At 52.9% G+C, this 26169-nt stretch overlaps 3 protein-coding genes across 8 annotated transcripts in view; 2 read left to right on the plus strand and 1 right to left on the minus strand.

Annotated features, from left to right (window-relative positions):
• Positions 1 to 1011: 1011 nt before the first annotated feature.
• Positions 1012 to 16605, plus strand: CUEDC2 (CUE domain containing 2). 2 transcript variants are annotated; one of them, XM_030029954.2, is made up of 10 exons: positions 1012 to 1125; positions 2271 to 2399; positions 8096 to 8189; positions 10179 to 10322; positions 10647 to 10708; positions 12156 to 12289; positions 13397 to 13567; positions 13919 to 13980; positions 15627 to 15687; positions 16080 to 16605. In XM_030029954.2, exons 3-10 carry the CDS (start codon positions 8116 to 8118, stop codon positions 16224 to 16226), a joined length of 855 nt encoding a protein of 284 aa, XP_029885814.1. In that variant the 5' UTR covers positions 1012 to 1125; positions 2271 to 2399; positions 8096 to 8115; the 3' UTR covers positions 16227 to 16605. The 2 variants fall into 2 exon arrangements, with proteins under 2 accessions (XP_029885814.1, XP_029885816.1); XM_030029956.2 differs by lacking the exon at positions 13397 to 13567.
• Positions 14880 to 21062, minus strand: FBXL15 (F-box and leucine rich repeat protein 15). 5 transcript variants are annotated; one of them, XM_030029950.1, is made up of 4 exons: positions 20941 to 21062; positions 19511 to 19761; positions 18257 to 18759; positions 14880 to 17885 (listed from the first exon to the last, which is right to left on the minus strand). In XM_030029950.1, the coding sequence occupies exons 2-4, from the start codon at positions 19691 to 19693 to the stop codon at positions 17696 to 17698; spliced, it is 876 nt and encodes a 291-aa protein (XP_029885810.1). In that variant the 5' UTR covers positions 19694 to 19761; positions 20941 to 21062; the 3' UTR covers positions 14880 to 17695. The 5 variants fall into 5 exon arrangements, with proteins under 5 accessions (XP_029885810.1, XP_029885806.1, XP_029885807.1 ...); XM_030029946.2 differs by lacking the exon at positions 20941 to 21062 and adding an exon at positions 20536 to 20614; XM_030029947.1 differs by lacking the exon at positions 20941 to 21062 and adding an exon at positions 20540 to 20598.
• A 110-nt stretch (positions 21063 to 21172) lies between these two features.
• PSD (pleckstrin and Sec7 domain containing) overlaps positions 21173 to 26169 on the plus strand; it is a 48721-nt gene continuing 43724 nt past the window's right edge. The window contains exons 1-2 of the mRNA XM_030029928.1: positions 21173 to 21222; positions 23912 to 24033. The gene's annotated coding sequence lies outside the window, so the exon portion shown is untranslated. The remainder of the gene's footprint in view (positions 21223 to 23911; positions 24034 to 26169) is intronic.

The raw sequence follows: 26169 nt of genomic DNA on the forward strand, positions 1-26169 counted from the left end.
TTAATGACACTGGAGTGAGTGTGATGTTCCCTACCCAGCTGGCATTACTCTGGATTTTTCCTGGTACCGCCAAAGGCAGAATCAGGCTCATTTGTTTGGTATTTAGCAACACATTACTGAGGAGCATGAGTCGGAGAATAACTATACCTTGCTGCTTTAGGATTTTTATGAAGGAGAAGCACCTGGCATCACAGAATTACTTCTCCAAAGCTGCTCCAGGAAGCACCTACTGTCTTCAGAACCAAGTATACCAAGAAGCAGCTCACCTGACTGGGGAAGGGGGACTGCAGCTAGCAAGCAGGGCAAAAGCTGCAGTCCTGTCCCACAGCGCAGCTCTTTTCTAAGAGGTTGAAGCTGCCCTAACATACAGCGGTCCTCCAAATCGCCAGAATAAAGGAATAAGCAGCAGCTTGTCAAGCATGGGGTGGAGCAAGGAGGATTTTTAGCCTAAGAGGAAACGGAGCCAGGAGACTCCGCATGCAGCTCCCAACCTTTGCAAAGACAGCAGCTTGGGGAACACCCTCCAGATGCTTCCACCTGACAAGAGCTTCGGCTAGCGAGAAGCACCCCAAAGAGCAGGGCAGCTTTGCCCCAACACTTGAAAACGTGCTATTTTCACCAGGGAACACGTCTCTTGCACTTGGCGGGGTAGAAAATTTCACATAGTCTCTAACGGCGTGAGTCCGCAAAGCGCTGCCACGTTCCCGGGCCTCACAAAGACACTTCAGTACCACCAAGGCCCGGGCGCGCTCGCGGCTGCCACCCCGTGCTGCGTTTTCTTTCCTCTCCGCCTTCGCTCCAGGTGCTGCCCGGTACCCCGCTTGCCTCGGGGCCCCAGCCCGGACTCCGGCAGGGGCCCTCCAAGGGCGCACCGACGCTTGGGAGGCACGCCAGCTCCTCAGGCCTCCGCGTCTCGGGGGTGCCGAGCAAGGCGGCGAGGGCCCCGCGTCTCCTGCCCACAACCAAGATGGCGGCGCGGGGACCGCGCCCGCACGAAGCCGCTCTACCCTCCCGCGCCCGCCTCTATGACTGGCGGCGGGCGCGGCCACGTGACGCTTTCAACCGCGCCGCGCGGGACCTGCGCCGGGAGGGAGCGAGGCCGCGGCGGGGCGCGCGGGCGATCAGGTGACCCCCGCCCCCACCCCTACCGCCGCCGCCAGCGGCGCGCGCCCGACTCCTCCCTCCGCGGGGCCGTGCGGGGCGAGCGGGGCCCCCGCGGCGGGGCCGACCCCGGCAGGCCGGGCGGAGGGGCGGCGGGCCGGGACCCGGGACCCGGGGACCGGCGGCGGGTGGCGGCGGCGGCCTCCGGGGCAGCGCTGCCGGCGGGCCGCGAGGAGGCAGCCTGCGGCCCCCTGTCACCGCCGCGGCCGGTGTCCCCGCGGCGCCGGGGTGGAGCGCGGGAGCCTGAGAAATGCGGGCGTTTGGCTTAATTCCGGGCTCCGCGCCTCGGGGACGCGCCGGCAGGTGCGGGGAGCCGGCTGCTGCCCGGGGAGGGGGACCGGGGCGGGGGGGGACCGGCGGCGTGCGCGGGCCGAGCGGCGGGCGGTGTAAGCGCGGGGCCGTCCGCAGCGAGGGGAAACGCGTTTTGCGAGTGGCGTTGGAATTCAGCCACGGTAAGGGGCGGGGGGGGGGGGGGGGGGGCGCGGGGGGGAGCTCGGTCTGCTGGCAGTTTGTTTGGGCCACCCTGGCGCCAAATTCTGTCGAGCCTCCCCCCGCGGTGATTCTCGCCCGCTGGTGGGGGGGAGCAGACACAGCGGAAAATAAACAACGCCCCGAAGTTGCTCAGCCAGTGGTTAGGTACGATGTTACAGCTCAAGGTAAACACCGGCCGTTCAGCCAGCGTGGGGGGGGGGGTTGTGGCATGTCGGCCGTGGCGATGTGCCGCAAGCACGCAGGAGCAGGGAAACCCGACGCTCGCTTTCTGGTCTGTCTCGTTAAAGCCACCAGAAACAAGTTCTGCTTCACAGTGGCGATGAGGCCGCCAGTGCTTTTGGAATACGTCAGTGATGTTCAGAGGCCACTGTGGGCCTTGGTACAGAAACTGTAAATGTTGAAAAACATCCCAACGTGGCAGTGAATTTGAAGGCTGACAAGTACGCTGTCCTCACATCCAAGTTAGCCTTTCACATAGTACATTTTCTTCCACAGGATAAAGGTGTACCCTTTGCATTAGGCGAAACAGTCACAAGTGACATAAAGCATAAAGACACCAATATACAGAAAACGATTCTGTTGTGCTCCAGCTAATTCATCTTTCCTTTCCCATAAAGGACTCCCTCATTCATAGCTTGGGCCAAGCAGTCATAGGATGGACTGTCAACTCTCCTGCAGGCACTGAAGTGACTTCGTAAACACTGGCCGTGAGCCGAGGTCCTTGCACAGGCGATACTTCTGCTCAGGTAAGGGCCCTGTGTCAGCAGAGCATCACCCAAGTGCAGCCGACCAACGTAGATCTCAGGGGGGAGGGAAGGGTCTGGCCACTGGTGTTATGATCTAATATTGCTGTAATTTAGTGGGACTAAGTTACTAACAAAAGCCTTATTTTAACGTCAGAGCATTAAGTGGTTAATTGTGTTAACAGGCACAATGACCTCAGCCTGCTTTCCCATAGCAACCACACCATGCAAGTCTTTTCAGGGACTTCTTTAGCAAGCGAAACAAAAAATGGGAGCACTGAAATTACGTCTATAAAGTGTTATTCAGCCTGGAAAGTTTTCTTTTAAGCCAGCAATGTTTCAGCAGGTAAAACAGTTCAGTGGAGTATAGCCACAGCTCGCTCTCTGTCCTGCAGATCTGGCTTTTGAAAGTTTTCCTGTGAGGCTGTGTATTAATTGCTCATTATATCCCAGGGATCTGCACTTCTCCAAGCACAAGCACAGCCGTGCACACACACACGAAGCTGCGTGAAATGTGCTCTGTGGTTTCTCATAAGTTTTCAGAGGGAGCACAGTGAACCACCCCTGTCCCGTTACTTATTCGCTTAAGAATAATTACTGAAACTTGAGCTAAAGGAACCTTCTCAAGGTGTTTTAGTCAATCCCTTAGCCGGATCAGATTTACCTGAACTCTCTCTAACCTGTTCTGAGAAATATCCAACATGTACAAGACCCATCTGTTTCCACTTGCAGAAACCTCAAGTCATTGGTAGGCAAATTTATGATCTCATAAAAGTTGATATACGTCCGAATGGCAGTTCCTCTTAGCTCAGAAACATTTTCCTAAATTGCTCCCCTCAAGTCTATCTTGTTAATATAAAATCCAAGGCACAATGAATCATCGCATTGACCATTTGAGAATGATTACTGAAATTTGAGTTGAAAGAGCCTTTGGAAATGACCTAGCTGTATGCAACCATTTCAGATTTTCACCTTTTTTTTTTTTTGAAGGCAGGCAGATTCATATGAATTGTACAAAAAGAAGCCAACTTTTCTTGAATATAGCATAAGCAGATGTTTCAGACACCACAAGGATAATGGTACTTTTAGGGGGGTATTATTTCTGCAGCTGTTTCACAAAAAAACCCAAATTTGACATTAACATGTTAGGAAGGAAAATGCAAGGGTGATGGAGGTTACTAGGTTCTCAAGACAGACGGTAGGGTGGCAAACTCTGAGCTGCTGGCCAAAGTATCTAGTACAGAAAATGAATGATTTTCACATTCACATTTTGAGAATTGATACCACTTTTCTCTGCCTGAGGTGAAGAAATACGTATGCCACGCGATATGTGGATCAAGTAAGCACTCCTGATATTTCAAACCAAGCCTGTCTTAATGAGATGACATACAGTGCTCCGCTGCTCACTCTTTAGTAATAAACCCTGGTGTTTAAAGACTGAAAAGTGACAGGGATTTCCAAGGGTTGAACGTCTCTTGTTCTGACAGTGCAAAACTGTGAGTCTCTAGCTGAGAGCAGAGCAATAGGAACACCGTTTCCTGACTCTGTGTTTTAAAAAAATAGATTCTGTGCAACATGTTAAGCAAAGCCCACATTATAATGACAGGAAATGCAGAAGGACTTTCATAGATATGTTTGAATCAGCTGACAACTACTAAAGTGATCTTAAAATCCACATTGCAATTATGGCTGGAAGTTTAAAAAGATGGTAACACCTTTTCAGTAAAATTGAGCTCTCAGGAGACTGATTTCTCCTGCCTTTGGGTTTTAGATCATTCTGTGCATTATAAATGACTCCTCCAAAAAACTGTGCACAGAGGATAAGCCCTTCTAGTAAATCCCCCCTTTAACTATTGCAGGTCACCACTGGAAAAAACATGGCACTTGAAGGTATAATGCATAAGGTGTTTTGGTGTCCTGAGTTATGTAATTCTAAATGTGGCTGTGTGAGGAGGAATATGCAGCAGTATCAGTTTATTCCTTGAAGAATCCATTTTAAAATGTTTGTACATAGGTTTTTAATCAGCTCCCTCTATTTCAAGAAAATACCCACCAAATCTGAAAGGCTGAAGGACCTTCAGGTCTTGTCTTCCCCAAGCCTCATTCAGCCAAGACCATTGTGCACTACAGATCCCCCAGACGTTAAGTTTTGTAAGGACTGTTTACTGGGGAATAAAATCTCTCCCCCATGGCCATAAATGATCAAATGCAAGTGCATTTGTCTCTCTCGGTGCCTCTGGTTTTATAGGAGCGGAGATGGGTTCTTCAGGTGAAAGGGCGATGGCTAACCCTTGAAGAAATACTTGATGACCTAGCTGTTTTCTATCCTTCAGTGTAAGACTGTGTTTTTGTCATTTAAAGGGTTTCCTTTCTTCAAAGGCAGGCTAAAGGTGGCAGCTTGCCTTCTCTGGATGTAAACCTTAAATCCGAGTGTGCTGGTGGATGGATTTGTCTGAGATGCCAGAGAGAATTTTTACCCAATAGTTAAAACCTGCTGCCGCCTTTCCTCTCATAGACAAAAGGAAATAGCTTTTGTTCAGATACAACATGGTAACTCCATAGGAAAATACCTGAATGTTCAAACACTTCACACCAGCATTTCTTGTGGTTGTCAGAGGTTGGGGAAGGGATTCAAGACCAGTTAGTGACTGGCTGTAGCTATGATACTCCTGTTGCTGAATTATTTTTTTCTGTGTTTCTCTTGTCCCAGTCTGACACTTGCCTGCAAGTACCTTTGACTAAGGAGATGAGTGACTTTGCCTGTTCTATTGATCAGAATAAATTACCAGCAGCTAATTTATGGACCTCACAAAAGTGCCTTTGACATGGTGAATTGTGCTCTGTTGTTCAGGTAATTGGGTTGTCAGGAAGCGTTATTGGTTACTATACAGTTATCTCTTATAGAACATTGGCCTGTTTCATAGAAATGGACAAAATCTTTTTTTAGACTTCCAGTTCGCAGAATGTCATGAAGACTGAGTAAGAAGGAAATAAGCATTCTTCCTCATAGTAGTGACTGCAGTAAGAACATTTTGACTGCTATATGTTGATGTCCCACCCCTGATTTCTGTTAAAAAAAATAAATTACTTTTCTTGTACTTGCAAGTTCAGGGGGCTTGGTGGTTGCCAGCATTTGCAGATTCAGCTTTAAATGGGGGGAAGATGGGCTGCTTAGAACAGTATTCTTGCCAACAGTGAGATTCAAAATCCTATAATTGGCTTTTTGATGTCTGAGAAGGATAGAAAAAAGCTCACCTTTTTTTCTGGGTATATTGCAAAGATGACAAACATAAACTTGATTCTGTCACACCACTAGAGAACACACAAAACACACAGAAACAACAAATGACCAGTGGGAAGGTGTTTTTACTCGTGATTGTTTTAACAGCCAGCTTCCACACTTGCAGGCCATGACATCTGCAAAAGTGAGAAAAATGCAAACAAAGGATCCTTGTGAGGCTGAAAAATAAAAGCAGTACAGGAGCTCAGGAGCTCACTTTGGGTGTTTGTGTGAAGAGCTCCTACCTGAAAAAGTTTGGACTCCTGTTTTCCTCTAATGCTGTGAAATGGGAATTTTCTAATTGAAATTACAGGAGGCAAAGACATTTTTTAGCTTAAGGCAGAAACAGCAAACAAATAATGTTTTCTGATGATGATAGAATCATAGAATGGTTTGGGTTGGAAGTGACCTTAAAGATCATCTAGTTCCAACCCCCCTGCCATGGCCAGGGACACCTTCCACTAGAGCAGGTTGCTCAAAGCCCCTTCCTCTGGCTGTTCCTGCACATGCTATGTTTGAATACATGTATATTGGTCGTATAGTGGCATGGCATTTTTAACTCATTGTTCGTTTCCCCCAAGTGAGAGGCACATGTGAAGAAGGTTTGTTTTCTTTTTTAGTTACTGGATCTAGATCAGTGGGAGGGTTGATATTAATAGTAGCTCAGGAAAGTTTAGGTGATTAGATGGCTTGCTTTTGTGTTTAGCTTTGAACATAGCGAAAATCAGGGCAGTTCTTCTATATGAGTATGTCTCACTGTTCGTGTCCCGCTGCTGTGAGGTTCTTTCCATATTTGTCTCCTTACTGCCCCAACGGAATGGCACTGACACGGGGATTCAGTAAGAGATCGTCCTTCAGGTAGCAACACCTGTATTTGTTCAAAGCCCTGAAGAGTAGAAGAGCACAGACTGGGAATATTTGATGGGGAATCACTGAGGGATATGCAATGGGGGATGCTATATACCCAGCAGAGCACTTTCGCGTAAGCCTGTGTCACAGCTTTCTCCCTCAATATCGAGAATCAAATCCCTAGAGCCTCAATGCGACCATAGCCAGAGGCAGGTCTGGCTGGCTGGGGTGTGCTCCTCTGGCCAGCCACAAACAGAGGAGTGCATGTGTGCTCTTGTCACCTGCCATGGTGGCCAAGCGCAGAGCTTGAATAGGCGCCGAGACTGCAGATGGACCTGCCAACAGGCTGCTGGGCTTTGGTTCTCTCTAGGTCCTGCAAGAGCAGTGCTGAGTGCCGTGGCATGGTTTTGTTTATATCCTGCTAGCTCTGGAAGTCTCATCTCGGGAAATGCCAAACCTTTTTGATCCCCATGGGAACATGGGAATTGTCTCTCAGCAACCCACATGACTGCTCCACAAGTTCTGTGTCAAACAGACCTGGTCAGGTCCTGGTGTGGTTGGAATGAGGGAGCTGCACTGGTGGGAGCATGATGACCTTTGGAAGCTCTCTGACCGATGACCACATCACTTTCTCTATATGCAGGGCTAGTTTCCTCCCTCGGAAGAACTCGGTGCTTACACCAGGAGTTTGTCCACCCAGCAGCTTTGTAGACCCTCGGGGGGAAGGAATGGTTGAGGAGCAGCTTTTCTCCACCCAGTTCAGTCCAGGCCCAGTACTGATAGCTGAAGGTGGGCTGTGGGCAGCCCCCCTCTGCCATTGCCTCTGTAGGAGCTCTGTGATTCTTAGAACTCCTCTGAGTTTTGGGTTATCAAGCGCCCCTTGTTGCAGCTGCATCAACTGCAGAATAGCTCATTTACCAAGCACAACAACGGGCTCCTGTTTGGGCAGGATTCCACTGGTAGCCCGTGCCTGACCTGGAGACCTTTGATATTTTGGCTGGCAGACTAGTTGTCTGTGCCCTGCTTGGTATTTCCCTGTAAAATATGCTCTAGGTTGTCCTTTCTTTAGGAGACATTACCCTTCCTCCCACTCATTCCTGAGTCCAAGCATCACTGCAAATGCTCTCAGCTGGACGGTCCACCTCTTTCTTCACTGAGCATGCAAACCCACTACCCGCTGTTTCCTCGCCGGACAGCACAACGTTCCAGCTCAGGTGTCTCTGAGGTCCTGCAGCTGGACACATCTGCATTTCCAGCTTTGCTTCCTGGAGAGGACATTTTAAATGTACAGTACAGCTGCATACTGCCAGCATCAACATGAGCAGGAGAGGCCCAAGATATTGGGCTGCTTCGGGCTGGTATTTCCACTGGATCCTTATTTTGCTGGGTTTTGTGGATATCTTTGCCTGCTGTTACCCAGGGATGACAAGCCATATTGGAGGAGTTTGTGAATTGTTCTGATGGGAAGAGCACACTTGCCTATACCATGCCTACCTTTTGATCCTGATATTTTGATCTAGTTCTTGCCTTTGAAATTACATGGAGTTTTCTTTTTCCTCCTCTTTTTTAGAGAAAAAGGTTTAGAGAGACATGGAGCTTGAAAAAATCATTCGTGACACACTGACACACTTCATCCAGTCCCACATCCCTGCAGCAGACCTCAGGTATGTTGAGATCGGAAGATCCAATATCATTGTTCTAGCTTGATCTCTGCATTAATTGTCCCTCTACATGTTATACTGAACTCTCTAGCTTTCCTGTACTTTGTGTTGCTTTTCCTTAACTCAGATCCAGGGTGCAGGTAATTTGTACAGGCTCTGATGGGAATGCGTGAACAACTATCGTTTAGCATTGCAATCTAGCAATGTCATTTCTTTGACGACCGAGATGATTAATTTCCTGTCCAGTAATGCACATTGGAATATGGGATTCCCTTCATTCCACAGTGCTCCCAAAGGGCTTTCTGAGCAGCATAATGCTATGTCAGGGCTCTCCCTATTTTGAACTCTGCTTGTGTGCAGAGATACAGCCACCTTGAGGCTGGAACACAGCAGCTGTTTTTGCAACTGGTGGCAGCAGTGACACAAGTGTGGAGAGCAGCAAGCAGAGAACACTGCATCCCATAGAAATTGCAACTTGACAGAATATCATGAGCTCACCTGAAACACCAGTCAGCATAGAAAAGTCAGGGTTTGAGCACTTGGAATATTTTGGTTAGCTCAGCTGAAGCACCTACAGGAGCACAGCCACTGGGCACATGCTGGGGCTTTCATTCAGTGCTGCCCAGTGTATTCGCTTTGTGTGGCAAGGTTTTGGTAGCGGGGGGGGGTTACAGGGGTGGCTTCTGTAAGAAGCTGCTGGAAGCTTCCCCTGTGTTTGAGAGCCAATACCAGCCGGCTCTTAAGACGGACCCGCTGCCGGCTAAGGCCAAGCCAATCAGCGATAGTGGTAACGCCTCTGTGATAACACTTTTAAGAAGGAAGAAGTTGGGACAGGCAGTAAACGGCAGCCGGAGAGAGGAGTGAGAACATGTAAGAGAAAGAACCCTGCGGACACCAAGGTCAGTGAAGAAGGAGGGGGAGATGCTCCAGGCGCCGGAGCAGATATTCCCCTGCAGCCCGTGGGGAAGACTGTGGTGAGGCAGGCTGTCCCCCTGCAGCCCAGGGAGGTCCACGGTGGAGCAGATATCCACCTGCAGCCTGGGGAGGACCCCACGCCGGAGCAGGTGGGTTCCCGAAGGAGGCTGTGACCCCATGGGAACCCTGCGCTGGAGCAGGCTCCCGGCAGGACCTGCGGATCTGTGGAGAGAGGAGCCCACGGAGCAGGTTTTCTGGCAGGACTTGTGACCCCATGGGGGACCTACACTGGAGCAGTGTGCTCCTGAAGGACTGCACACCGTGGAAAGGACCCACGCTGGAGCAGTTCATGAAGAACTGCAGCCCGTGGGAAGGACCCACGCTGGAGAAGTTTGTGGAGGACTGTCTCCCGTGGGAGGGACCCCATGCTGGAGCAGGGGAAGAGTGTGATGAGTCCTCCCCCTGAGGAGGATGAAGCGGCAGAAAATAACGTGTGATCAACTGACTGTAAACCCCATTCCCCGTCCCCCTGTGCTGCTGGGGGGGTTGGTAGAGAATCCGGGAGTGAAGTTGTGCCCGGGAAGAAAGGAGGGGTGGAGGGGAGGTGTTCTGAGATTTGGTTTTATTTCTCATTACCCTGCTCTGGTTGATTTGTAATAAAGTGAGTTAATTTTCCCCAAGCTCAGTCTGTTTTGCCCGTGACGGTAATTGGTGAGTGATCTCTCCTGTCCTTATCTCGACCCACAAGCTCTTTGTTATATTTTCTCTCCCCTGTCCAGCTGAGGAGGGGGAGTGATAGAATGGCTTTGGTGGGCACCTGGCATCCAGCCAGGGTCAACCCATCACACCCAGGAAGCAGGACGGCATGCAGTATTTTATCCGTAAATGCTTCCCACTCAACCAGTGACCATCTGCTATCTGGCTTTACGGTGGGATCTGCTGATAAGATACAGTCCACATAGGTCCTTCTGCTGCTGTGTTAGAAAGACACAAGGTTAGGAGGAATGGGGATGGAGAGAGAGAGAGAGAGAAACAGGCCTGTTGACCCTGCTGCCATGTCCTGTGTTCTGTCTCCAGTGGGATGGATGATGTTTTCTTCTCTTACATCACGGGTGTCCTGGAAGAGCTGGGCTTACCAGAGTCCTCTGAGGAGACTTTTGACATGGACACATTTGTGGAAATGATGGAGGCGTATATCCCTGGTTTTGCAGAAATCCACAGGTATGTGAATGTTACTGCTTTGTATGTGCATGTCGTGCACTAGGGGCCTGGACCCAAGCCCCTCAGTACCATAAATTCTTTTGTTAGACCCAGTTGAATATGTATTAGTACCAAACCTGTGCCGTTATGATTAAGTCAGTCTTTGCCTGAATACATAGATGCTAATCCCAGTATAGTTTGCAAGTAGGTCCTTGGCCATCTGAAATACCAGTTTATTTTATTGGGCTTCCCATCAAGCCTTCTCTTTCTATAAAGAGGTAGCCAACTAGGATAGGCTACTGCTTTTATTCCTCACACTAGTTATGCAGCTTCTGTCTCTTGCAGTGGGGATGTTTGTGAAATGATGTTCTCCCTCTCAGAAAGTCTTGGTGAAGCTCGCAACAAAGGTGAGTTAGACAACTTCAGCACAAGAAGGTATATTCTGCACATGGTTTCAGTCTTAGCGTTTGGAGTTGAGCAATGTCACAGGATAAAATACAGTCTTGTTTGTCACAGTTAGGATCTCATAAGGTAGCCTGAATTGATTGACAATTTTTTTTTTTAATGTTCAGTTGGATTTTTGATATCAACACATGGGAGGTTTGAGTCACACGGAATACTGTCCAAGTCATACCGGGGTGAAAAACACTTGATCAGATCTCCAAACACCTCTGTTGAGATCAAATCCAGAGTAATAAGGAAGAAGTAGCAGATACAGGGCTGCTTGTTGAAATTCTACTGTGGGTTAATTCTGAAAGTGAGGATTTCTGCCTGCCTCGGATAGCCATCTGTCTAACTGACACTACCACTGGGCAGCCTGTGTCAGGTACATCATCAAATAGAGAATCCAGCTGATGACATATATCACTTCTAGACTTTGAGCATCCTCAAAGCTCACTTCCCATTCACCCATGAACCCTGGCATGGATACAAAATCAGCAATGATGTGCTCTGGCCTGCACTACGCAGGAGTGCAGAAGATTACACTATCCCAATGGCCCTTTGTAACCTCAGCATTCACAGATCAGCTGGATTGCTATATTAAATCAGCCCCAAAGGTATTTCCTACTAAAGAACAGACAGCTGAAGTGCCTGGATATCAAACCTTTCAGGACACACCAGTCTGGGTTTTGCTTATCTAGCAACATCACTGCTGTCTTGCCAGAAGGCTACATGGTGTACAACAGCCAGCCCTGTCTTTCATCTTACTTGCTGCTTGCTTAAACTTGACAAAACCTACTGCTGTGCTCTGGTCCCCTGCATCCTACCCTTTGAGGATTCTGATGTAGCCAGAGTGTGGAAGGACAGCACCATACCAGTTTTAGAGAGGACAGAACAGAGGTGAAATGATTCTTCTTACAATGACACAGAAAGAGCCTGTAAAGAGAGATGCATCAGAGTAACCTGATCACAGGATGTGCTGGCTCACATACAGCCTGGGGACTACCAAAGTGTATTCCCAAATTTAAAATTAAAACCACACCTAGTTCAAAGTTAGAGCAAGCACCAGGGAATTCTTAGAAACGTAACAAAAATACGGTAAGTATCCATAGCCAAAGTGCTAGAGGGCTGAGAATTGACAGGTAGAATTGAATTTGCAAGCAGCCCACACCTGGTAAGGCCTGGAGATGCAGTGCTCCAGCACTCCAGCATGCACTATCACTGCCTTCCTGCAGGTCAGTGTGAGCAAAGCTGCAGCTGTCCCCAGTGAGGGCCGGAGGAACAGTAGTGCTTCCCACTCTTGTCACTTAAGAAGGGATTTGCTTTGGCACACGATGCACTAGCAATCTAATGCCAACAGGAGCTCTAGCCTTAGTGGGACTGTTCCTCAGAAGATATCACTATGTCTTTAAGAAAAAACAGGCCAAAAGGCTGTGGAAAGCGGGAGTGAAGCACCCTCTGAAGACCTGACCAAGGGCCAGGAGCCTGAAGCTGGAGCCTGCAACGGGGAAAGGCTGCGCACTCCAACAGATGGAGCTGGGGCCCAGGTATGAGCACCCCACAGAGGAGCAGGAGCACTGGGGACAGTCACCCAGCACTAGGCTACCAGCACCACCTGAGGGCATTTTCTGGCTCTGGAAGGAACCACAGCATAGGCTGTGACACAGCATCACTGGTATCTGTGATCTTCTCTATTGTATGGCCTGAGCAAGACTGTGTCAGTAAGTGGAAGAAGAAAATTATGTGCTGACAGAAGAGTATGAGCCATTGCTGTGGCTCATCCTTTCCAGCCACTGGAAAAGATGAGCCACAGCGACGGTTGAGAGAGCCTGTCCCAGTGCCCTCAGAGATCCTACAGCAGCACCGTGGGGATGCCTCTGCAGCGCTAGCCAGGCTCCACCCCACTTCACCCTGTTCCCCTAGCCTCACTCCACAGCTTGAGCTGGATCACCATTGCTTTCCCCAGCTACGATGCAGTATCTGCACAGGAAGCAGTCACGTCTGGGTGTCAGTCCCGAAGTCACCGGTCCCACCCTCAATGACCTTCTGTGCTGTGCACTTACTGGGCTGTACAGCACTGAGTCATTGGCCCAGCGGTCCAGATCCTGCAGCACCATTCAGCATGACCCGTGCTACAGGCATTGCAACACCTGGCAGATCCCCCCATACTCTGCTTGCTGTTTTTCCAGTACTGATCTCTTCCTGCTCTGCAGTGCAATCATTCTGTGTCCATAGCCTTCTAGCAAATGCTGCTGCTGTGCATCCTTCTGATGTAGCCACAGGTCGCTGTTTAACAGTCCCTTCCCTTTCTGATCAAAGCACATAAAACTTCAAGCATTTGCACCAGCGTCCAGAAAGCTCAATCCTAAGGAGACACATAGCACGGCCATGCAGATGAGCCAGTTCGCAGCAGCCCTACTTTAAAGAAATTTGAAATACAGGGGGAGGAGGTTAAGGAAGAGTGATGCTTTGTCCTTGCAAAGATACAATCCCCTGATAGCTTCAGGAATGGGATTTAGTCACACTTGTAAGGAGAGCGAGCCTTCAGCTAACGGCAAGCTGAATTTCCTGACAATGCAAAACCGGAGAGGCCCTCCTCGATAGCCCTCTCCTCACTGTATCCCCAACTTACCTCCATCTCTTGCTCCAACTAGGAAGGCGATGACTTGAAGGATGGGGTAGAGCTGCTACTGGAGATGTTCCCGGCCTGTACTGTGAGCCAGGCAGAGAAGGCACTTGCGATGACCTTGGGGAACTTGGAGGAGGCAGTGCAGTTAATTGTGGAGGAGAAGGTTGAAATTGGCCCAGCAGGTGTGAGCATGAAGGTACTGTACTTTGTGCTCAGTGGCAGCAAGCCAAGGAGCAGGGCAGAGCTCAGGGACACACACACATGTGTCCCAGCTGTCTGCTGCAAGCAGCAGCTTTGACTGCAGGAACTTTCTGCACAATGAGCCAGGAGGATCACCCAGAGCAACAGCCCCTCTCCCTTCCTCGGCTCTCCAAGTACAGGCTGTACCCCCAGGCAAGCCAGCACCCCAGTAGAGCTGTGGCTGACACCCTGCTTCCCATAGGGGCTGGAGTGCTGCATTAGCAGCTGGGCTGACCAAGCTAGCAGTGGGGGTAGCTGTATGCCCCACGTGTTGTGCTACTCACACACCTGCCTTGTCTTCTTCCAGGAACTGGCACGGCCCCGCAGAGCGCCCAACCATGAGGAACTAAAACAGGTTATCCTACAGAAGTAAGTACCCAGCAGCACGGAATCCCTTATTCTGCTTCCAGTAAAGGAAGAGGTGGCAGTTTGGGGAAGGTCAGAATGACAACATGGTCTATAAAGAACTCGGGGTGTACAATGCTTAGTAAGGATGCTGCGAAGCTGATTGGGTATAGCTGAACACATCAAAGCACAAATACAATCAGGTGGGGAAAAAAAACAGATTTGAGTTCCTTTTAGATCTCTGGCACAGAAACAGGTTACCTGCACCAGCTGGGTCACAGTACTGGCTGTGTGTGAGGTTTCAGCCTCCTACAGGTATAGTGTAAATCCCAGTACTGTCAGCCGAGGTACCAGTTAAAGGCTCAAGGTACAGACATCATGCTGCAGCTCAGGTAAAATGGTGACTTGTAGAACTACAGCAACTCATTCATACCTCCATCCTTGGAGACAGTCCAAACAAGGCTAAAGATATCTTTAAGAGACTGCTGGTACAGCAACACTGGAAAGATTAAATCTCAGTTGCTGAAGGTGTGAATTCAATACATTTAAAGAAACCTCTGAAGTCCCCCTGTGGACTTCTTGGGAATGAAAGTGGCTTTAGATTGGTTTACCTTTATTCATTTCCAAAAGCATTTAATTCTCAATAGGAGAACCCACAGTGTGGTTTCATCGATCTGCTTTAAGATCTCAGCTTTCATGAGCATCCTCCTGCGGGCATGCAGATTCCACATGTCTATCCAGCCATGTCTTTTCCACCACTTTATATCCTCCCCTGTGACAGAATAAACAGTCAATGGGCTAGGGAAGATAAAGCAAGGTAGAATGGCATCCAGGCAGAATTAACAATCCCTATCCTTGCCTGCCTCCTGTGCAGGCTTGTTTCAGAGTGACATGCAAGGGAACAAAAAAGCACCGGCTGCTAGTTACATTTCTGGGAACTTCACTTTAATGACATTTTGGCAACATCCTGTACTTTAAACATCACTCAAGCACAGGTACAGAGAGCAGATCATCATAGCTGCAGGTACACAGGAGCAACTATACTAACTACTAAGGGAGAGTCATGGTCAGCTGTGCTGTCTGCCTGCTAAACCAGCACCAAAGTCTCAAGAGTAGTAACTCAGCAGTACAGCAAGAAAATGCTTGGGCCCTGATGTTTCAGTCACATAGGGAATAAGGTCATGCTTTTATGAAGTTGCTTCCAGCACAGACCTGTTTCGTAGTCAAGTAGTAGGTGGAGTGTGAAAGGACCACCATCTCATCAGGGCAGAAGCAGCCAGCTTGGTCCTGCAGTCTCACCTCTGTCTCCTTTTGCTCCTTCTCAGCCCAAGTGATGGCAGCCAAGCTGCCCCAATGGCAGAGCACACCAGACCTCAGCACCTCTCAATTCTGCAGGGACTATCAGCATTCTCAACAGCCTGAGTTTTCAGTACCCTTCACATACGGCCAAGGATGCTACTCCAGGAGAATCCTGCTGGATTCTCACCAGAAGGATGACACACTTCTTGCCCATTTCATCCAGAGGGGAATGTTAAGTGCTCCTAGCTGCAATCTAGGCAAGTAGGACACATTGCACAGCCACAAACCAGCCAGAGGAGAAAGGACATAGGCTGTGAACAGCCCCAGGCAATGCATGTTACAGTGTTCACTAAATGCTTCTTGTGCTTCAGATACATGATGGTGGATAGTGCAGATGATCAGAAAACACATCGGCCAGCTCCACCCAAAGAGGTAAGAGCAGCAGTCCCAGCTCACCAGCAGTTTGTCCTTTGGCTATAAGGTTTAAAAATCAGGCTGCAAGTCCAAAAGGCAGTGGGGCAGGCCAAAGGCAGGACTGTTCACAGAGCCTGGTAATCAGCAAAGAGGGAAGATTAGCTTAGCTAAGATGCTGCAGGGTCTGTCAGTTCCTACCATTCCTGACTAGCATGGCTCCTGCTCCCCCCCATCAGACAGCTTCATTCCCAGTTTTGGCCAAGATTCCAAACACAAAGGATGGGTAAAGCAGCCCACCCCAGTCCTCCTGGGGCCACCCCCCAGAGAACAGCTCAGCTTCTGCTTATCCCCTCCCTTTCCCTAGCAGTGTGGCTGTCCATCCACTTGGTGTTAATGTCTTTCCTTTGCAGGCTCCCAAGAAGTTGATCCGCTATATTGATAACCAGGTGGTGAGTACAAAGGGGGAGAGGTACAAAGACATCAAGAAGCCTGAGAGCGAGGAGATGAAGAAAACCTACATCAGCATCAAACCAGCCAGGAAGTACAAGTTCCACTGACAGCCAGGTCCTCCTGCTCTTCAGCCTCCACCTCACCAGCCAGGCATGGCAGGATGGACACGTGGCACTAGGGATGAGGGGACTCCTCCACCTGCCACTAACTAGAACTAACCTGGGAGCCAGAATACTGCTTTCAGCTTCCTCAACTAACCTGGCTGACAAGGAGGAGATTCTCTCCTTGTGTAGCTGTCCCTCTGCCCCCAGGGGCACACCGCAGTGGCTCTCGGGGGCCTGGGCATACTCTGCTATTCCTTGCATGGGACATTTTTAGATCTAAGATGTGGCTTGTGCTTTTGCAGCAAGCTTTTTACAAGTCTGTGTGCACTGTTGCTTTAAACTGAGTGCCAGTGTTAATAAAGATGATGTGAGTTGGTGTGTAGTTCAGCCAGAGCATGCACATGCTTTACAGACACTGCCTCCAATCCCTCCTGGGGCCAAAGATAGGAGCAGGGTCATCCTCTCTTCTCCTAATTACTCTTCATCACATTCACCACAAGACATGGCTGCTGTTTGGTTAACCACCTAGCAGATACAAGGGCTGAGGCTGAACTCCAGACCAGAGCTAGGCTCTCCCTGCCAACACAACCTGCAGCACTCGATAAACTCCAGCTGACAGCGTGGCCAGCGCTCCTGCCATTTCTCACCACTGTTGAGTGCCAAAGCTCCAGCCACGCAACACGGAGCAGGATATAGTAGCAGGCCTGGGCACTACTGAAATGTTAAGTCAGAAGCTAGGAGAAACAAATGGCAATGACCAACTGCTTTCAGTTATAGCACAGCTAGGTCTGGTGTTTTTCTGTCAATGAAACTGCAGTTAGGAGCGCATTCCCCCTGAAAACAACTCCCACCTTGCATCAGCCTAAACCAGCGCTCTAGGCCTGGACAGACATACTGCCTACGCCAGGGCCATGCCAGCCCTTTGGTGCCAGGCTGGCCAGTGGCCATGGGCTGGAGCTGGGCTCACTCTGCCCTCCTCCCAGAGCCCAGAGGGGCCTGCCCTCTCCCAAGAGGAGGGCTGGCAGCTTTTCTCCTTTCTGCTCCAGCTGGCCTGGTTTGTTCCACAGCTCTGCTGGCATGGCCTACCCACCCACCCCACAGGACAGTCCCCATCAAACACTCTCCTGCTCTCTGAACAGCTGCCACTTAGAGATTTAAAATACAACAAATAATAAATCCTATCTATTAGCTGGCCTGGCCAAGGCCTGTTCAGCACCATGGTGTTCCTGCAAGTCACTCGCTCTCTCCACACCACTGCAGAGGGAGTTACTTTCCCCAGAGGCACCGAAGCCCACTCACAAACACCCAGTGGCTGCTAAACAGCCCCAGAGGAAAGAGTGAGCCCCACTCAGGCCAGCCTCACCAACAGGACCGACCTCTCCCTCTGCACGTCTCCTTGACAGCAGCCGGTTCCGGCATCCTCCCGGGATCCCAGCGTTGCATCAGTCCCCCCCTCCCCGTCAGCAGCAGTTCTAGATCTGGAGGTTGATGAAAGGGGCGAAGCCAACCACATCCTGCAGGAGAACGAGAGCCCTCTGCAGCGGAGGCTCCACATCCAGCTCCACCCCACGGCTTCGGAGGATGCTCAGGCTGGACTCGGCCACATTGTGGCAATGCTTCACCTTCAGCGAGCGCAGCTTGGGACAGTACTCAGCCAGGACCCTGCCAAGAAAGAGAGCACATGCAGGTTGCAAGCCAGGACTCCTAAGTGCACCACTCACCCTATTCTCTACTCCTAGCAGCCCAGCGCTCACAACTCTGCTACATATGCACCATCCTTTGGAAGCAGCACTGGTCTAAGAGAAACTCAAGGGTTGTGGTCAGATCCCAGACCTACGCTCCATGACATGCTGGGAAATTTGCTATTAGTAGCACACAGGGCCTCTCCTGAAGGGCCTGCTACTGGCTTCTCCCCCAGACTGAGCTCTCATTGCTTTCGGCATGAAGAAATCTGACTTTTGTCTCTCGTTCTCTTCCGCTCCCCACCCCAGACACCTGTCATCCCCAACCCAGCTCCCCACATTGCTCAATACCTGATGGAGTCATTCTTGACTCGCAGACACCCAGTGAGGTCCAGGTGCTCCAGCTCAGGGCAGCACTTGGCAATCTCCTCGACTGCCACGTCACCCACATTGGCATTGACAGCCAGCGACAGAGACTTGAGCCTGCTGCACTTCTGCACCAGGTAGCAGATGGCCTCGTCCTTCAGCTGGCGACAGGCCGTCAGGTCCACAGCCTCCAGTGCCTTGCAGTGGTCAGCCAGGCTGCGCAGGGACAGGCTGTCCACCCACTCACAGTGAGCCAGGGAGAGCCGGCGCAGGTTGGGGCAGCTCAGCGAGATGGCCACCAGCGCATGGCGGCTGAGCTGAGCACAGCCCTTTAGTTGGATCTGGTGCAGGTGGTGGTTCTGCCCGATGACCGGGAGCAGCTCCCTGTCCGTCAGCCAGTCAGAGCAGTTCTGGAGCGCCAGCTGCTGCAGTACTTCGTTGTCTTTCAGCAGGTTAACAAAAGCAGCTCGAGGGATGGCAGGTCCAACCTGCGTGGGGAACCCAGGAAGAATAAGGCATCCCCCAGGGCTTCAGATCAGCCTGAGCCTCACCAGATACTCTCTCCCCGCTTCTCTTCCACTGTGACAGTGGTGATCAAAGCCACCCCCTCTCCTCATCCTAGGGCAAACCCTGCCATTAGGCTCTCCTCCCCTCATGCCAAGGCTACTGCCACAAGCTAGAAGATGCTCTGGCTTCTCCAACCCCCATCATTGCCCCTGCATTTATATACTCGTGATGAGCTCCACACCTCTGCTCTCCAAAAACTCTTTGCTAGACCACTCTGTGTCCTCGCAGAACAGCAGCTGCTCCTGTCATTCCAAGTCCCAGGCAGCATCTCCCAGGGCCAGCACAAGCTTTTCCTGAAGACCAGGCACAGAGTTATCTCCCATCAGACCCACCCTACTGCACAACCTCTGTGAGGACCGACAGGCCATGCCACTCTGGAGCTGGCTCGTGTTTCTGCCAGCCGGTGCCCCATAATGGCCTGGGTGGAGCTTCCAGGCTCACTCCTCCTAAGGCCTCTTGCTAAAGACACTGGCATTACTGGGCGCTGAATCACCGCCTCTCCTCCCTGAGCCCATCTGTCCAGTCTGACACCCGAGCCATTAACCCAAGCTCCTGAGCAGAAACCAGCCTCCTTCCTGGGGGTTTCTTCTCCCCACATAGTCAGATGCTCCCCTGCTAGCTCCAGGGAAGTAGGACATCTGTGTCTCCCCCAGGCTCAGAGTCATCCAATACCTGGCTTGAGTCAAAGCAGCGCATGTTGGCCAGGTACAGCTGGATGAGAGACTGGAACGACTTGCTGACCCTCTGCAGGCTCAGGAGCTGCTGCAGTGGCAGGTGACAGAGGATATGTGGAACCAAGATGTCTTCCCAGGGCAGGTCCAGGAGGCATCCCCTGGAGGGGGTCAAACTCATCATCAGATGCCAGGGAGCCACGCTATGGTGGGAGCCAGGCTAGATCACCTCACACCTACTGCCAGGTGCCTCTAAGAGGAACAGCCAGAAAGAAAGACTCAGAGATGTCTCCCACAGTCAGCCCACAGGGTAAAACCCCTTGGCTAGCCATCAGCAGGACACACACCTGCCACCTGCGTCACCTCCTCCCCAGCCTAGGACGTTCACTGCTTAGGCATCCGAGTCCACCTGCCTGCACTGCCCTCCAGGAGAGCTCGGGTGGGGCTTTCCACCAGCTGCTTACGGAGTCCCTGTCCCTCAGCGAGGCGGCAAGTGACCACTGCAGCGTTACCACACCACCCGCACGGCAGCTGAGCCTAGCTTCCCTGCCTCAGCATCACTCTACCTGGCAGCTAGTCCCCTGCATCCAGCGCCCAGCCACGCGGGCGCCCTGCGAGCGGGAGAGGGCCGGCACCTGCTCCTTCCCGCGGGGAGCAACGAGGCTCCGGGCTCCCCCCGAGGAGCGGGCACACGGCATCTCTGCGGCCGTGAGGCCGCTGCGGAGGCCGCAGGCTCGGGCGGCGAGGGGAAGGGCAGGAGCCGAGGAGGGAGCAGAAGGGTCCCCGCAGGCCCCCCGGGCTGCGGCTGGAGGCCGCGGGTAGGCTCGGCCCCCGCAGAACCCGCGGCCGTTCCTCCCCCGCCATCCCACGGGGCCCCGCTCGGCCCCAGAGCCGCCCCCGGGCCCGGCTCGCGGGCTGCCCCGCCGCCGCAGCCCCGCCGGGGGGGGCCCACGGCGACGGGGGGGGGGCCCCGTGGCGAGCGGGCGGCCCTGCCCCAGCCTCCCCCCGCCGCCCCCGACCCGGTACCTGCCGCCGCGCCGGGGCTCCCCCGGCCGCTCCATCCAGCCGCGCCTCGCCCCACCCCCGACGCCGGCGTCCAGACGCGACGTCACGCCGGCGGGCGGAAGTGCGTGGACACCTGCGCCCCGCCCCCGGCCCCGCCCCCCTTCCCTCGCCCCGGCGGCAGCGCGCAGGTTACCGGGGCCCGGCCGGGAGGCACCGGTAGCCCCCGGACAACGGCGGGGGGCCCTGCCAGGGCGGCCCTGCCAGGCCGGGGCACCGGGCGGAGGATAGCGACTCCGGCGCCGCGGGCGGGCCAGCGGGGCCCGGCCGTCTCAGGTCCCGCTGGTGCCCCAGCGGCTCCCGCAGGCTGCTCCCAGCGGCGCGGCGCTCCCAGCGGCCCCGGTACCCCAGATCCCCCGTGGACGCCACCTGTCCCGGTTCCCCAGTTATCCCGATTCCCCGGTGCGCAGCAGTTGCCCCAGTTCTCCGCAATCCCGGTTCCCCAGCCCACGCCGGTTGCTCCAGCCCCGCGGCTGCCCCGGGTCCCCGGCGCACACCCGTTCAGGTCCCCGGCGCACGCCGGCTGCCCCGGCTCCCGGTCCCCAGCGCACGCCCCTGCCCCCGCCAGGCGGCCTCGCGCATGCGCAGCGCGGCGGCGCTGTCCGTTCAGCACCACGCGGAGCCGGGACCCGCCGGGACCCGCCGCTGCCGGTGAGCGACGGCGCCGCCCCCCGGCCCCGCCAGACCCAGACCCCCCCCGGCCCGGCCCCGCCAGATCCAGAACCCCCCCCCCGGCCCGGCCCCCCAAGCCCCCTGCCCGGCCCCGCCGCTCTCCCAGCGGGCTCTTCCGCCCCCTCCCCGCCCGCAGAGGCGGAAGGACCCCCGGGAAATGCCGGTCCCCGGGGCTCACCGTTCTCACAGCACCCCCGACCGGCAGCCGCTGGGCCCCGCTCCTCCGCCGGTACCGGGCTGCGCCCCCCCGCCCCCAGGGCCTGGGACGGGACGGCGCTGCCCGCCGGCGGCCCGCCGCCGCCAGCCCGCATGCCCCCACCCTGCCACCCGGCTCCTCGCGCTTCGCTTCCCCGCCGGTGCCCCACCTCCCCCCGTAGCCCCGGGGAGCGAGCGGGGTCCGTCCCCTTTCCCCCCACGGAGAAGCGGCCCAGGCTCATACCGGCGCAGTTGCCATAACGACTCCAGGCAGGGCTCCCGCAGAAACAGACGCTGCTATTTCCCCGCTGCTCTCCTCCCCGCTGCCGGTTTGCAGGGCAGGCACCCCCCGTCGATACGGCACACCACACCTCGGAGCTGGCCCTGGACGGGTGACCCCATCCCTGGCTCGGATCTGAGCCCTGCCACCTTGTGTGGCATCAAGCTGCTGATCGCTGCTGGCAGCCGGCACTGTGAAAAGATCCACCTGGCAAAAGAGCAGGGCCCCACATATAGTGAACGGGTCCCAGATCCCTGGTCCCAAGTTCCCTGGAAAGCAATGACCTGTCTATGCACCCTGGTCTGCTCATTCCCTCCCATTGTGGAGGCTGGTTTGGGGAAAGCTCTTCTTACTCCAGTGCCTGTCCTCCGGGGGTAGCCGCCCATGCTACCTGCCTGCCCCCGGACATGTAGCACCTGCCCCTGGAGGGTCCCAGTGGCTCCCTGTGTTAGCACAGTGCTTTTCTCATTTACAGAAGGACAAGGGAGGCAGGATTTTCAGTTTTCTAAAGGAGCTGAGAATGCCCCCAGCCATGGCCTGGGACAGCCCTTCCTTCCCCTGCGGTGGGGGCACAGAAAGCTCTGGGAGTCCTGATCCTGCTTCTAGACCAGGAGGGTTCATTTTGCCTTCAGAAGGTTTCAGCCTCGTGCTCCCTCCATTCTTGAGTTCTTGCTGTGAAACAGAAGTGTGGCATCTGGCAGGGAGTCCCTTAATATTGCCCCTGTAAGTGAATGACTGTGGCTGAAGTTGGCTACAAGGAGGCTTTTTGAAATAGTGGTCTTGGTCTGGATAGGAGGTGAGGGAGCACCAGTGAGCAAGGGAGTGCAACGCTCAATTACATCTGGCCTTCACTGAAGGCTTTCTGTGCCAAAACAGACCTGGCTGGGAGCCCCCAGCTTGTGTTGAGTCCTTGCTCAGAGGAGCTGCGTTGTGGATTGCTTGTTATCCTTCCTGAACAACATGTGTGCTGGGCTGGCAAATGGGACCTGCTCTGCTCCCACACCAACCTCTGTTTATGTTTTTCATTTCATCTGATCCAGCTGGGCTGACTGAGTCACTTCCCCAGGAGCCTGCTGGTAGCAGGGCTCAGAGGAGGGCTGAGAGTCAGCCCAGACAGGTTCTGGGTACCACAGGGAGGTTGGGAGGCACTGTTATAATAGAGGCAGAAGCAAGACACGGTTGTGTTTGTTTGGCCCCTGTTGCATCCCAACCTTTTCCTGGCTTGCACTGCACATGGAGAAGGTGAAGACTCTCCTACCTTTAAGATCTGGTGTCAAGGCAGAGCCTCAAGGGTTGGTTAGTGCAGGGCCATCTCTGCTGAGCCACTCATGGCACCATTCAGGAATCACTCCCAATCCAGGTCACTTCAGCCTGCTTGCAGGACAGCAGTCACTGTGCCAGGGCTGGGGCACTGCAGCCTCTCAGGCAGTGCTGCCTCTTTTCCAGATGCAGCTCTCAGGGTCAGCATTGCCCTGGGAAACAATGAACAGTTCTTGGATCCTGCAGCCTGAAAAGAGGTTCCCTAATACAACACCACATCAAGTGCAGTGGGGTGCTTGCTCTGACAAACCTCTTTAGCCCCTGAGCCCAGTGCATCCCTGAGTTTGCTGTCTCAGCATTTAGGGGAGTGCAAGCAAGATGGGGAAGAGAAGGGTGAACATGCCAGCTGCGTCAGGGCACAGCAAGGGTGGCTGCCCCTGAAAGGGCAGGGGCCTCCCCAGCCAGGGACCAGCCACTCAATACCTGGCCAGCACCCAGTGGGGGCAACCAGGGTCAGGCACAGCCCTATGATCAACAGGCAGGGCTGAGGTCTACCTAGGACGTCAACCTACAGGGGAGACTCCAGATCAACAGTGCCCATGGCCCAGCATGAGAATACCTTAGCTAAGCACTAAGCTAAGCTGGAAACCAGCACCCCTACAACATTGCTTAACAGCAACTAAGAACCCCAGGCTGAGCTTAAATAGATCCCCTGGGCCTATGGGCAGGAGTGGCGGAGGCTCCAGGTGAGGCTGACTGGGGCCACTAAGGTTTATTAGTACCCCCAGAGCCCTGACAACTGTTGGTCTCTGGTGGAGTTGGTAGGTAGACTTGTTTGAGGCTATGGCTACTGAGACATGTGTGCTAGGTAGTAGGCGTCATGGACAGTTTCCAGCTGTGAAATGCTCAGATTGTTCTTTTTCTTCTGCACAGGTTGATTGCAAATGCAGAAGGAGCATCAGAACCTGTTACTGCACCATAGGGGTTTATGCTGAGTCACAGCTTTACACCATCAGGATGTCCAGTGGAGCTAGCAAACTAGGACTACACCAATGGTAAGGATCCCAAAGCAGTACTACTTTTGTGCTCATGTTTGTAAAGTTTTCCTATATGCAGAGTGGCTGTGGTAGGGCTGTCCAGCACTGCAGTATAGGGCTTGGGTGGTGTTCTCTACTGTAGCTTAGCAGCAAAGGGACAACTCAAAGCAACCAAGCTTGAAGGACCAGAGCTTTGTTCTGCTCTGCTCAGTCAAGAGTTGCAGCAAACTTCTGCCTCTCTGGTGGCATATGCTTTGCCTAAGGTGGGTCAGCATTTGTCTTGAGAGGTGTCTGTAAGTCTCCATGTTAAGCTTCAGCTAGATGCACATTTCTAGTTGAGCCCTAATAACTTCAAACTGGTCTGCCAAACAGCTTCCTGTGTTGTCCCTGATGTCAGGGAGATCCCTGAAGATCAGGGGAATTCACTTTGCTAGTCAAGCAGTAGGATGAGGGCAGAGCTTGGGCTAAAAACCTTCTGCTATAAGCTTGGATAACTGCCAGCTTCTAGATTTTAAAGAGGATGTGGGAAATATTGTCACAACTGCTCCCGTAAGACCAGCAAATTATCTTAATTTATCTTCTAAAAAGGAATAAAAAGGGCTGTGGTCCTGTTCATGTTCAAGTCTACTGGTGTCTGTAAATGCTGTGAGTTCAGTGGTAAGCCTGGTGGAGACAGGACATGAAAAATGGGGAAGTAGAGCTGGCAAGCACTTAAGTTAACCCAGCTGGCATGGCTTCAGCATATTTCCTGTTAGTTCCATGGCACAGTGCATGCCTGGTGTCATTCAGGCAGCCCCAGCTCCTGCTTTAAAGAGGATCCCCCTTGCAAGATCAATGACGTGAGCTTAGAGGTGCTTCCCTTTCAAGGGGGAACTGTTGTGACTCACCAGGCACATGCCCATCACTTCTGTTTTGTCCCCTTGTAAGACATTGTTCTGGACAAAGTGCGTCTTCAGCAGCCTGTTCCCAGAAGCAGTGCTGGGCTGTGACACCCGCAGTGCTTGCAGGGCAGCTGGGGAAGTGTATTGCACAGGTACCTTCAACAAGCAGGGGACACTGGTCAGTCCCATGGCTCTCCTGTTATCCTAGTGACCACTGATGTTCTGTGAGGGAAAGCAGGGCTCCTGTGTCAGGCCTTGAGCTGACCTGTAGTGACGAGAGACCAAGCTGAGCCCTGGGGGGAGGAAGCAGATTAGCTCACAACAACTGCTGCTGCAGCTTTCTTATATCTTCCTTGCAAACATATGGTGCTGGCTGCTCTTGGAGCCAGGGCATGGCCTCGGGTCTGATCCTGCTGGCATCTTCATCCTCATGAACATCCCCATGAAGTGAACACTGACTTCAGCCAGCACCACTGCTGCAAAGCAGTGCTGGTGCCTAACTGTACTTTTGAAGAGTCTAGAGGAGCATTTTGGTCTTGAACTCGTCCTTTGGGAAGTGGGTGTGAGCTTTAGGGAATTGGGGCCAGAAGGGAGGGGAGTCTTGTGGTTACAAGAGCTGACCTCAAGTCAGGAATCCCAGGCTTTTGTTCCCAGAGGTACTCCAGATTTGCTGGCTGATCTTGGGCAAGTCTTCCCCACCCATGCCCCTTGACTTTTCCCTTGCACTGAAAATGCAGTTATTTGCATGTCAAAGGTGTATTAAGAGGTTGGATGGGTTTCCTCAGGCCTGCTGGGGTCTGCAGAGGCTGGTGCTGTGGGAGGGTACAACTTATTTTTAGGAGATTGGTATGGTGCCAAGCCAGCACTAACCTGCTGTCCTAAGATCTATCACTTCGTATGATGGCTTGGCACCTTGCTGGCTAAACAACTTTAGCCTTGCAAAGACTTTGGGGGCATTCCCTTTACAGTTTTCTGCTAGTCTCAAGTGGGGCAAGAGACCAGGCCTTTTCAAGGACACTGGTAGCTCTGCAATATTAATTCCTTAAGATGTAAGAGCTGGGAGCATGCAGCACCCCAGAAGTTGAGTAAAGCCTCTCAACACTGTTTTTCCCTGGAGTATCACCAGGTTGTTTCAGAGGATCTGCCTCCATATTATCTCTGGCTGCAGGATAAGTCTGACACCCTCCATCACTCTCAGGTGTGGAGTGGACCACAGCTAGACTTCTTGGTTGCATGGGAGAAGGAGTTGAGCTCACAGGGCAAACTCTGCTCT

Source organism: Aquila chrysaetos, chromosome 11 (assembly GCF_900496995.4).
Source record: "Aquila chrysaetos chrysaetos chromosome 11, bAquChr1.4, whole genome shotgun sequence".
Taxonomy (NCBI): domain Eukaryota; kingdom Metazoa; phylum Chordata; class Aves; order Accipitriformes; family Accipitridae; genus Aquila; species Aquila chrysaetos.

What these genes read in the sequence shown, in the direction of transcription:
- CUEDC2 (XM_030029954.2), top strand. Translation starts at nt 8,116, where the DNA reads ATGGAGCTTGAAAAAATCATTCGTGACACACTGACACACTTCATCCAG. An exon ending in ATCCCTGCAGCAGACCTCAG is followed by an intron (nt 8,190 to 10,178) that starts GTATGTTGAGAT and finishes TTCTGTCTCCAG; the next exon opens with TGGGATGGATGATGTTTTCT. An exon ending in CAGCAGGTGTGAGCATGAAG is followed by an intron (nt 13,568 to 13,918) that starts GTACTGTACTTT and finishes GTCTTCTTCCAG; the next exon opens with GAACTGGCACGGCCCCGCAG.
- FBXL15 (XM_030029945.1), bottom strand. Translation starts at nt 20,570, where the DNA reads ATGGAGCGGCCGGGGGAGCCCCGGCGCGGCGGCAG. An exon ending in GCTGCTTTGACTCAAGCCAG is followed by an intron (nt 18,760 to 19,510) that starts GTATTGGATGAC and finishes TTCCCCACGCAG; the next exon opens with GTTGGACCTGCCATCCCTCG. An exon ending in GTCAAGAATGACTCCATCAG is followed by an intron (nt 17,886 to 18,256) that starts GTATTGAGCAAT and finishes CTTTCTTGGCAG; the next exon opens with GGTCCTGGCTGAGTACTGTC.